The sequence below is a fragment of the Xiphophorus maculatus genome, chromosome 8 (assembly GCF_002775205.1).
Source record: "Xiphophorus maculatus strain JP 163 A chromosome 8, X_maculatus-5.0-male, whole genome shotgun sequence".
Lineage (NCBI taxonomy): Eukaryota > Metazoa > Chordata > Actinopteri > Cyprinodontiformes > Poeciliidae > Xiphophorus > Xiphophorus maculatus.
Genome location: NC_036450.1, coordinates 5,735,608 through 5,747,944, shown reverse-complemented (window position 1 = coordinate 5,747,944; position 12,337 = coordinate 5,735,608). Strand labels below are relative to the sequence as shown.

Sequence of the window (12,337 nt, the reverse complement as noted above, 5' to 3'; positions counted from 1 at the left end):
ACCTTCTACTTCCTGGTTCTGCTGCTCTGAAAAAAGAAACTACAAACCAGGTGAGCTGTCATATAATCACTTATGCAACATTTATAACACTTTGACTTTGAACTCATGTTGTTTATGTCAGATAAAAGTCCAGTTCTGTTGTGTCTCTGTACAGGTGTGGCATTAGTCTGGTTCTCCTGCTGTTCTGTTGGGTTTCAGTCTGTTGTTCAGATGTTCGTCTTCAACTCTTTGGACAGTTTGAACAAACTGTAAGTCTGTTTTGTTTTCTACTTGAAGTTTATCTACAGAAACTTTCTGATTGTTTCAGTTCTATGACATTTAGATAAAATGTTCCCTTTTAAATTCAGCTCAAAGTTTCATCTCTGCTGTTTGAAAGCTAATCTACAGGATTATTAAATTAGTGATGAGTTGGAAGAAAAACATGATGAAAGTTGATGTTTCTTTATTTTATTCTCTAAACAAAATCATTCATCATTTTATTTCCAGGAATCAAACTCCAGTCTCAACCATTCATGTCAAACAAAAGAGTTTCGTTTCTGATCTGTTTCAAATTGAAATATTATTCTTAAAATGTCTTTGATTCAGTCAGATTATTAAAACTTTGATGGAGCAGATAATCCACTTGTTCAGGTCACACTTGTTGTAGAGATTACTAATTAACTAACTAAAATACTTCCTGTTCAGGTTGAATCAGTGAATGTAAATGTTGCTCCATGTCTCCATCTAGTGGACTGATAGTAGAAGTGCAGCAGCTGATGGCAGCTTCCTCTGCCTCTCTGCTGTCTGACTGCATTCACCTGACACTGATATGAAGCAGAGAAGAAGAGCCAATCAGAGGAGGAGCAGCTGATCTTTTTCCAGCTCTAATGATGTAAAAGATGATCAGAGTTGATGTGCAGATGAATGATGTGTGTTTCCTCTGCAGGTGAAGGTAGAAAGTGTGTGTGAGCTGATGTGAATTCAGCAGCATGGATCAGTGTGAGGACAGAGAGGAGGGAGTCCCTCCCTCTGAAACCACTCTGTGTGGGGAAGATGAGAGCCAGAGCAAAGGTCAGAGGTGAGGTCACCATCTCTAACTGTCCACAGCCCTTTTCACACAGCGTTCACTATATCAGGCCAGAACAGACGTGGTGATGAAGCTGCTGCTGCTCCTCTTTGCTGATTAAGTTTTAATCATCATGTTTCTGTCAGGATCCATCAGAGACTCAAACCAGAACCAGAACCAAAACCAGAACCCAGCTGTGTGTCCTTTAAGAGTGACTGGTCAAAGGATGAGAACATTAACTTTAAATCTCCTGGATCTCCACCATCAGAGAGGTGAGCTGTTTCTAACTGCTGTAACTGTTCAGTTTATATCTGTTATTGTGGCCATTGTGATGATGACAAGTTTTGTTGGGTTCTGTTGTCATGAAAATATTGGTCTAAATTTCAGGTTATTTTTCTTTTCATACGTATTACTTCAAAGATGTAATACGTATGATGTCTCCATGGCAACATGCTCCAATAAGGACCATGTTACTATGAACACAATAAAGTTCAACTGGCTCCTTTGTACAAAAATCAAACAGGTCCGTTTAGATCCACAGTCTCTACCCAGAGCTTCACTAGTTAACAGGAGTCTCAAAATCTGATCTGATGTTTACCTGACATCAATTTAACCATCATTCATTGGTCAGTTATTGACACCATACAGAAAGAAACTTAAAAATCCTCAGTCAGGACACACTCTTATAAACTATTATGCTGACATGACATTTGAACCAGAAACATTTAACTGTGTTTTACTCTGTTTTCTATAAGCCTAATTTTTCCAAATGAAACTCATTTATTTTGTCCGATATTAATATTAACACAAGAACAAATTGACAGAAGTGAATTTTATTTCTAGGTTGATATTTGCATCTTTCTCTAAAATCTGACAAAAGACAGATTCATTCTGAAATAAAATAAATTCTATGAATTATTTTAATTATTCCACCTCTGAAGTTCAAACATAATCCAACATGGCAGATTATCAACCATTTCTACAGTTAAACTAAATATGTTGTGGATCTGATTCAGCAGTGGGCTTCAGTGTCTCTAACGGACCATCTGGTTCTGATTGAAGCTCCATCAGATCCTCCTTGGATGGTCAGAGTGGAAATGATTCCTGGTTCTTCTCCATGTCAGAGCTCAACACTAAGATCACCAAACTTCTCTCAGTCATTTCAAACCAACATGTTGGTCTCAGAAACAAATCTTTCTGCTCTTTAAAGAAGGCTGGACATTATTCAGGAGGATCAATGATCAGGAACATGTTGGAGGATTGGACCGGTTCTGATAGGAATCATTTAGAACATCAGGTTGATGATCTGTCTGGTTCTGTTTTTGTCTCACAGCTCTTTATTTTATAATGAACCACATTAAAAATATCTTCAAAGCAAAACTCAAAGGAAAGATTTTAATGAGTTTCTTTTTTTAGCAAAATCCATCAGATTTTCACACAAGAAGAATCAGAACCCAGCTGTGTGTCGTTTAAGAGCGACAGTTCAATGGATCGTCCCATTGACTTTAAATCTCCTGGACCTCCATCATCAGAGAGGTGAGCTGTTTCTAACTGCTGTAACTATGGAAACTGAACCAGTAAGAACTCAGATGTTTCCAGTTATATTTACAGAGAGGTTTGATCCATTATCTACAGAAATCAGCTGATCTGTTCTCATGAAAACACCTTCATATCTTCATCTCTGGGATGTTGATGATGATGTTCTGTTGCTTCCTGGCTCCATGTCAGACTAACAGTGGAACACATTCCCACTGGGAAATACCTGGTAAAGCCAGTCTGGTCCATCAGGACTTGGTTCCTGTGTGCATTGTGAGAGCAGTTCAGCAGGGAAGGAAAGCTTCATGATGTGGTTGGTGAGATCTGCTGGATCTCAACCAAACTGAGCTGATGTGGACCATCAGAGGTTCTGCTGGTTCTTAGTGGGATAAGCAGGAACATTAAATTTTTATAACTACTTGGATCACCTGGTTCACTGCTCACATCCAGATATTACTTCATGGACCTTTACCTTCTGATAGTCTCTGTGTGGACAGATACAATGTGATCTCACTGGCTTCCAGGGATCTACAGGATCCATTTTAAAATCCTCTTTATAACATCCAGCAGAGGACCCCACATGGACACACACCCACATATCTCAAACCTCCTCCATGTCCACATCACCTCAGATCTAGTCATCAGAACCTGATGGATGTCCCACACTGTCCTGAAGACCTGTGTGGACAAAACCTTCACTTTCACTGTCCCCAAGCTCTGGGAAACTGTCTCCACCAGCATCAGATCTGCTGACAGTGTGGACTGTTAGAAGTCCAAGTTCAGCATCAACCTTTTAAAATGTCTTCTAGGTGATTTTGGTGTTACTGCTCTTCATCCTCGTAGTTCATCTTCCTCTTTTTAACTTCACTCCATTTTGTTCATATGATGCTCTGTTTTTCTGCCTCAAGTACATTTAATGTAAAAGTCTTGGTGATTTCATTTCTGAATACTGCTGGATGAATATTTTCTGACTTCCTAATTGTTCCTGGTTCCTCCACAGAGTGGACCAGCAGAGCTCAGAGGTTCCCAGTGTTTCATCTGCCCAGCAGCATCAAACACAGCTGGACTCCATATTTATGGTCTGTACATGAACAACAACTTTTCCAAGCGTTCCGTTCACAGTCATCTCCATGCTGCACTTTGTAGACCAGAGGACTGTCAGTCTGTCAAACATCCATCTGGTGTTTGGCTCCACGATTTCAGTCTGATGTTTCCTTCATCTATTATTCTATTCCAGACGCTGGAGGACAATATTGTCACTTTTCTGAAGAACGAACTTAAGAAGATCCATAAGATTCTGAGTCCAAATGACCCAGAACATTCAGAGGGTCAGAGAGATGATGAAGTGTTGGAAGGTGATGATGAAGAACAGAGGAGGAGCAGCAGAGAGGCAGTGATGAAGATCACACTGAACTTCCTGCGGAGGATGAAGCAGGAGGAGCTGGCTGACCATCTGGAGAGCAGTAAGAGGATTTCTACAAAGGTTTAACCTGATGGATAAATCACACATTTACTGAAATTTGAAGAGATGGAATCACATTTATGCAAAACATCTTCAGAAGTGATGTAATCAAATTCAGCAATGATTTTTTTCATATCTGATTTTTGTTATTGTATTAATTTAGGATATTTTGCTCCAGTTTCTCAACAACAACTCAAATCTGGTCTGAAGAAGAAGTTCCAGTCTGTGTTTGAGGGGATTGCTAAAGCAGGAAGTCCAACCCTTCTGAACCAGATCTACACAGAGCTCTACATCACAGAGGGAAGGACTGGAGAGGTCAATGATGAACATGAGGTCAGACAGATTGAAACAGCATCCAGGAAAACACACAGACCAGAAACAACAGTCAGACAAGAAGACATCTTTAAAGTCCCACCTGGAAGAGATCAACCAATCAGAACAGTGATGACAAAGGGAGTGGCTGGCATTGGGAAAACAGTCCTAACACAAAAGTTCACTCTGGACTGGGCTGAAGACAAAGCCCACCAGAACATCCAGTTCATATTTCCATTCACGTTCAGAGAGCTGAATGTGCTGAAAGAGAAAATGTTCAGCTTGGTGGAACTTGTTCATCACTTCTTTAGTGAAACCAAAGAAATCTGCAGCTTTGAACACTTCCAGGTTCTGTTCATCTTTGATGGTCTGGATGAGAGTCGACTTCCTCTGGACTTCCACAACAAGGAGATCCTGACTGATGCTACAGAGTCCACCTCAGTGGACGTTCTGCTGACAAACCTCATCAGGGGGAAACTGCTTCCCTCTGCTCTCCTCTGGATAACCACAAGACCTGCAGCAGCCAATCAGATCCCTCCTCAGTGTGTTGGCATGGTAACAGAGGTCAGAGGGTTCAATGACCCACAGAAGGAGGAGTACTTCAGGAAGAGATTCAGAGATAAAGAGCAGGCCAGCAGGATCATCTCCCACATGAAGACATCACGAAGCCTCCACATCATGTGCCACATCCCAGTCTTCTGCTGGATCACAGCTACAGTTCTGGAGGATGTGTTGGAGACCAGAGAGGGAGGAGAGCTGCCCAGAACCCTGACAGAGATGTACATCCACTTCCTGGTGGTTCAGACCAAAGTGAAGAAGGTCAAGTATGATGGAGGAGCTGAAACAGATCCACACTGGAGTCCAGAGAGCAGGAAGATGATCAAGTCTCTGGGAAAACTGGCTTTTGATCAGCTGCAGAAAGGAAACCTGATCTTCTATGAATCAGACCTGACAGAGTGTGGCATCGATATCAGAGCAGCCTCAGTGTACTCAGGAGTGTTCACACAGATCTTTAAAGAGGAGAGAGGTCTGTACCAGGACAAGGTGTTCTGCTTCGTCCATCTGAGTGTTCAGGAGTTTCTGGCTGCTTTTCATGTTCATCTGACCTTTATCAACTCTGGTGTCAACCTGATGGAAGAATCATTTACACTTCAGACAGCCTCGTTATTTAATAAACCTGAACTAAAATCTCTCCATCATAGAGCTGTTGACCAGGCCTTACAGAGTCCAAATGGACATCTGGACTTGTTCCTCCGCTTCCTCCTAGGACTTTCACTGCAGACCAATCAGAGACTCCTACAAGGTCTGCTGACAAAGACAAGAAGTAGCTCACAGACCAATCAGGAAACAGTTCAGTACATCAAGGAGAAGATCAGTGAGAATGTGTCTGCAGAGAAAAGCATCAATCTGTTCCACTGTCTGAATGAACTGAATGATCGTTCTCTAGTGGAGGAGATCCAACAGTCTCTGAGTTCAGGAGGTCTCTCCACAGATAAACTGTCTCCTGCTCAGTGGTTAGCTCTGGGTTTCATCTTAGTGTCATCAGGAAAAGATCTGGATGTGTTTGACCTGAAGAAATACTCTGCTTCAGAGGAGGTTCTTCTGAGGCTGCTGCCAGTGGTTAAAGCCTCCAACAAAGCTCTGTAAGGACACAGATTGTTACTGTATTTTTTATAGATGGGAATATGCTAATTATGAGGTAAACATAAAATCATGTTTCAGTTTATATATTGGTGCATTTTCTTTTCACAGTGTCCCAATGTGGGTGGACACGCAAAAGAGAAACAGACTTTCTTTAGCAGCTGGAAAGAATGTTGAAAATTACAGCAGCAAAATTCATCTTTGTTAAAATTGAAATTGGATTAAATTTGTTTGTTGTGTAATTTTATAATTATCTTTCCAATCACCTTGTTTCCTGTAATTCTGTCCTTTAAGGTTGCATGCCCAATTATAAAATTAATCAGTTCACACCAAACACATGAGCATGTGTAAAATAAGATAGTACCTTCCTTGTCTAAGAGAAACATTGTTGATTGGAAAAAAATGTAATTTTGTAGAATTCTTTAATAACAGATTTTTCTCTCTGTCTCCTCAGACTGAGTGGCTGTAACCTCTCAGAGAGAAGCTGTGAAGCTCTGTCCTCAGTTCTCAGCTCCCAGTCCTCCAGTCTCAGAGAACTGGACCTGAGTAACAACAAGCTGCAGGATTCAGGAGTGAAGCTTCTCTCTGCTGGACTGAAGAGTCCAAACTGCAACCTGGAAACTCTCAGGTAACTCTGGGCACTTCACAAATTGCTGCATCTTAGGTGCAAAAAGAAACATTATTACAGATCCCAGCAGTTGCTTGGCTTTCTTATTTATTCCACATGTTACAAATCCATCCATCCATCCATCCATCTGTTCAGACCTTGGGTTCTACCTCAATGTTCTCATATTCTCATCATGTGATAAATTGTGTGTCTGCAGCTTATCAGGCTGTTTGGTCTCAGAGGAAGGCTGTGCTTCTCTGGCCTCAGCTCTGACCTCCAACCCCTCCCATCTGAAAGAGTTGGACCTGAGCTACAATCATCCAGGAGACTCAGGAGTGAAGCTGCTGTCGGCTGGACTGAAGGATCCACACTGGAGACTGGAAGCTCTCAGGTATGGAGGAACCTGCTGCAGGAGCAGAGAAGGTCTGACAGAGGAGGAAGAGGGAGAAATGTCTTTAGTCAGTCTGCTGGGAAACATTTAGTTTGAAGCTGAATGTTTAATTTGATAATTAAATATTTAGACGCCTCATCTGGAGGCAGAGATCATTACCCAGTTTTCTGGAATATTCTCCAGACTAAGAACGGCTCACAAGGAAATTAAAGAGTGGGATGGGTTTAATAGTTTAATAGGGACTCTGACTAAATTAATAAAAGAAGTTCAGTTAGATTTCCATGATGATCTACTGATGGCAGAAAGGACTTTAAAACAATATTTGATGGAGCTCCAGACCAATCAGCCCCAAGAAGCAAAGATGAGAAGAAAAGTAACTCCATGTTGGTCAGATGGATGTTTAAAAGTTATGGGAGAGAAAAATAAAGAACATCATCAGTAGAATGATGATGTCATTTCTCTCTCAGAGCAGCTTGGAAATCTGAGAGGAAAGATGCAAACAAAGACTCTCTGGACTGTTGGATCTGCTGGTTCTGGTTCCAGATGCTCCTTGGACACTTTCACAAGCCTTTACTGCAGCTGCTGGATTCAGGATGCTTCTTCTTCTTCTTGGTCTCATTGTAAATGTGTGCAGCAGCGCCACCTGGTGGTGTTGGTTGGTAGAGGAAGTGCTGAAAGGTTGGAGGTGTTTGTCAGAGGTGTGTGATGATGGAAGCCTCTCCCTGGTTTGTCAGTCTGAGCTCAGAGATCAAATCTTTGATTCTTGTTGAACTCTTTGTTGAATGTGATGCAGCTTCTCCTTTTTAATGTTTGTATTTCTGGATATTACAGTGAGGCCACAGCAGGTTTTCAGCAGCAGGGCTGTTTAGTGTTTCATTCCTTCATCTGTGTGTGGGAGTGTGGATGGAACAGGTATCCAGGTGTTGTGTCAGAGTTTAGATTGATTGTATTTTAATGCTGATTATTAAATCAGATTGAGCTTCCAGAAATGTTTCCTTAGTTTCCTGATGTCCTTTTAGGCTTCAGTGAGTTTCTTCAGGTTGTTACTGAGGGATTTCCTTTCTCCTCTCTGTTGGAGCTTTTCCTGTGTTTGGAGAAATGAGTTGTGCTGCAGCAGCACCAACTGTCCTTCCTACATCCACTGCAGTTTGCAATCCAAATGTTGGACTGTTCCTGTCTCAGTGGAGGACAATGTGTGTCTGAGAGACATGTAATGTCCATGTTTGCTGCTGAAAGGGACTGATGGTCTGACCCCCCTCCTCCTTTCAGGGTGGAGCCTGCTGGAGGCCGATTCTTGACACCAGGTCTGAGGAAGTGTAAGTGTGTTTTTCATCTTATTCATGACAACAAAGCAGCTCACATTCAACCATCTTCAAACTGTCACATCACTCATTCAGGAGTCATCATCAAAGTGTCAATAAATGATCAATAACTGCAGCTGGATTGTGTTTGTTCTCTCCATCAGATTCCTGTCAACTCACCATCGACACAAACACAGTGAACAGAAACCTCAAACTGTCTGAAGACAACAGGAAGGTGACATGTGTGATGAAGCTTCAGTCATATCCTGATCATCCAGACAGATTTGATTTTCTTCAGCTGCTGTGTAGAACTGGTCTGACTGGTCGCTGTTACTGGGAGGTCGAGTGGAGAGGATATGTTTATATATCAGTGAGTTACAGAAGAATCAGGAGGAAAGGAAACAGTGAAGACTGTTGGTTTGGATGGAATGATCATTCCTGGAGTCTGAGATGCTATGATGATGGTTACTCTGTCTGTCACAATAAGATAGAAACTCGTCTCTCCTCCTCCTCTGTCTCTAACAGAGTAGCAGTGTATGTGGACTGTCCTGCTGGCATTCTGTCCTTCTACAGAGTTTCCTCTGACTCACTGATCCTCCTCCACACCTTCAACACCACATTCACTGAACCTCTGATTCCTGGGTTTTTGGTCCGTTTTTATGGTTCTTCAGTGTTTCTGTGCTGAGTTGAGTCTAAAGAGTCTAAAGATTTTCCTCCTGTCAGAGAAACTCTCTCACTGTTGGACAGATAGTTCAGTCTCTACAATCTATTTCTTGGTGAAACAATTCTGATTGAGTCCTTGGAAACTTTTTCTTCTTCCAGTCCTTTAAATATGGAAGCTGAGATTATTCCAGGGTTATTGCAGGATTATTCCATGATTATTCCAGGATTATTCCAGGATCCTCATGTTTTTCTGTCTGTTTCCAGTCAAAGCTTCACACTGAATATCAAGATGTTGTTTCTCTTATTTTTTCCTTTCATCCATCAGATTTCATTGAAATGTTGATCAGTTTTTCTCAATCACTGATCATTTTCTGTTTCTATCGGCTCCTATTTTTCTCAACATGTCAGATTTGAATATTAAATCTTCCTTTTGTAAATTTGCTGCAGTTTTTCTTCATGTGTTTTAAATAAAAACATTTTTCTTCTGCATTTGGTTTATTTGCTGCTCATTCTGTTCTTTTCCTGTTCAAATTTAAATATTTGCATTAAAAAGATTTTTTCATCAACTCTGCCTTTCAGAAAGTCCTGATTTAAAGTAAAACATTCCCATCCCATGAAGGTCAGAGGTCAATGCTTTGAAGCCTAAAGTGGGAAAATCTTCATATTTTCTGTTTCATTCAGAACTTCTACCTGAAACTCAGAACCTGCAGAACATTTTTCTCTTTGGAGGAAAAATCCCAGGAACTGGAAGATCAGAGCAGAATGAAAACTGGAGATCAGTGTTGGACAGAAAAGGTCTGATCGCTGCATCTCTGCTATATTTTACATTTAAACCTGATAACAGAAAGTAAACCTGTTTTTAGTGAATAAACCAACATGGATATGACCCGCCACAGCGCCAACGTGGGCCACACCTGATTCAACCCAAACCGGAAAATAAAGGATTTAACTGGAAAAAGCAAAACCCAGTAAAATCAGCAGCTGGTTGTGATTAAAATGCAGTTTGTTGCAGAGGTTCAAACTTCCTGATGGTGACCTCTCCTCCGTCCCTCACCTTGTCTGGCCGGTTTTAATCCTCACTGCAGTGTTAGACTGGAGCTCATCTCTCAGATTAACCAGATTAACACTGAGCTGCAACAGGAACCAAACGTCTCTCCTCCAACTTATTTCACTGATTAATAACAAGGTTGGATAAAAACATTGAGCTGAGCTTCTCATTCCTTAAAGAGTCATGAAGAAAGACTCACCCTGGAACTGCAGAAAAGAAGTTAGAAAGTTTAAAAATAGATGGAAAAAACTTTGTAAATATATTCTAACAAGTGATTTAATTATCTGGTTATTTTTGTATCTTTTAATGTATAAAACTGTATAAAAAAGGTGTAAATGGTTAAAAATCTTCAGAATGAGCCAATTTTTAACCTGATTAATCATCACAATAATTCTTTGTTGGACCATCACTACGCGGTACTGAGGAGGAAACTTTAAAAAAGTTTTAATGTAACTTTCTCTATGTCCTAACATGAGATAATCTGAGAGAACAAATGGAGTTCCTCTGCCTCCTCCCTGTGTTCTGCTGAATTACTCTACTGGGTCAGAAACAAGCCATCAGAACCAGAACAATTAGCCATGAGCCTGCAAGTATTGGACATGTTTTTGTCTAAATGAGGTGATTTTATGGCTCCATTTTGCCAGATCACATAGTAGCATTTCTACCTAAAGCCAAAAATTAACAGCCAATCCATGTGATCGGTATCTGTGATCGGCAGTGATCGGACCTCATGGTGATCAGAACCGGCAGGAAAAACCCTGATGGGAGCGTCTCTACCCAGGAGTAATATGATGGTTTAGAAGTTCATTGAAATCTTTTCCGTTTTGAAAGAAGCTCACATTTGGGGAACTTGTGAATGATTACATTATTTATCATACTTGGTTCTGATTAAAATAATTAAATTCAACTGAATTATTCTATTGTCATTATTGTTCTTACATTTGGGAGATTGAACATTTCTGATTTTATTCAGTTTTTAAAATAAAACTTTAAAAAGTTCAGAAAATAAAATCAATCTACTGAACTTTCTGATTTTATGAGGATCTGTTTGAAATGTTTGTTACAAAGTTGATTACTGCATTAATTTTGATGTGAATTAAATTGGTGTCTTTAATTTGTGTTTTTTGTAATGTACTGTTACTGGATGTAATACTATTTTTATTTTTTAAAGGATTTTGACCCGTTTACTGGCCGACATTTATTCTATAAATCATTTGGTGACCAATTAAAAAGTAAATGTATTGAACTAAAAATGGAATATCTAATTTCTGGAGCAGAAATATTAATCAATAATACAGTTTCCTCAAGTGACTGGAGATTATTTATTTTTAACACAGTTTGATGAAATGGTGAAGAAAAATATAAGACAATTATAAATGGAACTGGTTCATTTTTGGGGAAAAACTGTCATAATTGTCAGAAAAATACAAAGAAAATTAAAACCTTTGTTTTTAAACACCTTCAGTAAAATTAAACTTATAAAAAATGTTTAATAAATCATGGAAAAAACTTTATTTTAAGATAAATCACGGTCGCACCACATGACATTTTTTAAGACCACAGCTGAATCATATTGATAAAAAACCTGTGAAAACGTCTCATTTTAATTTTTAATTATAATTTCTGTGTGCACAACATTTCAAATGTTCTAATAATTGCAATAGATAAACATATTTTTAAATGTTTAATTTCCCCTGATGGAAATCCTGATACGTCAACGACCCTGAAACAGACGTTCCTCCAAAATCTCAGTGATTTCCTTTTCTTTCAGTCTTGCATCCACATCAGCAGAAAGAGGTTTTGAAAGCACTGAAATATCATCAGTAGCAATAATTTCAGCATTTAAAAGCTCAAATCTGACTTCATCTAGTTGAGTATCAAGTCCTTGAATGGGAGGTTTTAGACTCCTGGGTAGTTTGAGCAGTGAATGTAACAAACAGCCATTGATAGAAAAAGCTGCTGTTCCTGTAAATGAAGTCAACATGACAGTTTGATTTGATATGTCAGCCTCCTCTCCATCAGTAGAAGAGGCTACTGATGGATCTGATGATCCAGAGCAGTGCTTGCTTCAGAGTCAATACATTTAATCAGGTGGGATTTTCCACTTCCTGCTCCACCGTTGACATAGAAGTAAAATGGATGAGGGTTCAAAGCACAGAAACACTGAATACACCAGTCTCTTACTGCACAGTTTGGTGTCTCCATTGGTGGATTGATGGGAAAACTGAGAGCATCAATTTACTGGACTGAACTGGAGATTGATAAAACACGGAGTGGAGTTTTCTTCTGTGCATTTTTGTGCCATAAATGGATTGGAAACCAAATCTGGAA

General features: G+C 39.9%; 1 protein-coding gene across 1 annotated transcript in view; it reads left to right on the top strand.

The window, feature by feature from the left end:
• The first annotated feature begins 1,042 nt into the window (after nucleotides 1–1,042).
• LOC106700393 (NLR family CARD domain-containing protein 3-like) overlaps nucleotides 1,043–12,337 on the top strand; it is a 52,411-nt gene continuing 41,116 nt past the window's right edge. The window contains exons 1-8 of the mRNA XM_023338235.1: nucleotides 1,043–1,057; nucleotides 1,192–1,317; nucleotides 2,462–2,581; nucleotides 3,582–3,660; nucleotides 3,819–4,044; nucleotides 4,207–5,998; nucleotides 6,451–6,624; nucleotides 6,821–6,994. Coding sequence (XP_023194003.1) covers nucleotides 2,532–2,581; nucleotides 3,582–3,660; nucleotides 3,819–4,044; nucleotides 4,207–5,998; nucleotides 6,451–6,624; nucleotides 6,821–6,994 — 2,495 coding nt within the window. The 5' untranslated portion in view covers nucleotides 1,043–1,057; nucleotides 1,192–1,317; nucleotides 2,462–2,531. The remainder of the gene's footprint in view (nucleotides 1,058–1,191; nucleotides 1,318–2,461; nucleotides 2,582–3,581; nucleotides 3,661–3,818; nucleotides 4,045–4,206; nucleotides 5,999–6,450; nucleotides 6,625–6,820; nucleotides 6,995–12,337) is intronic.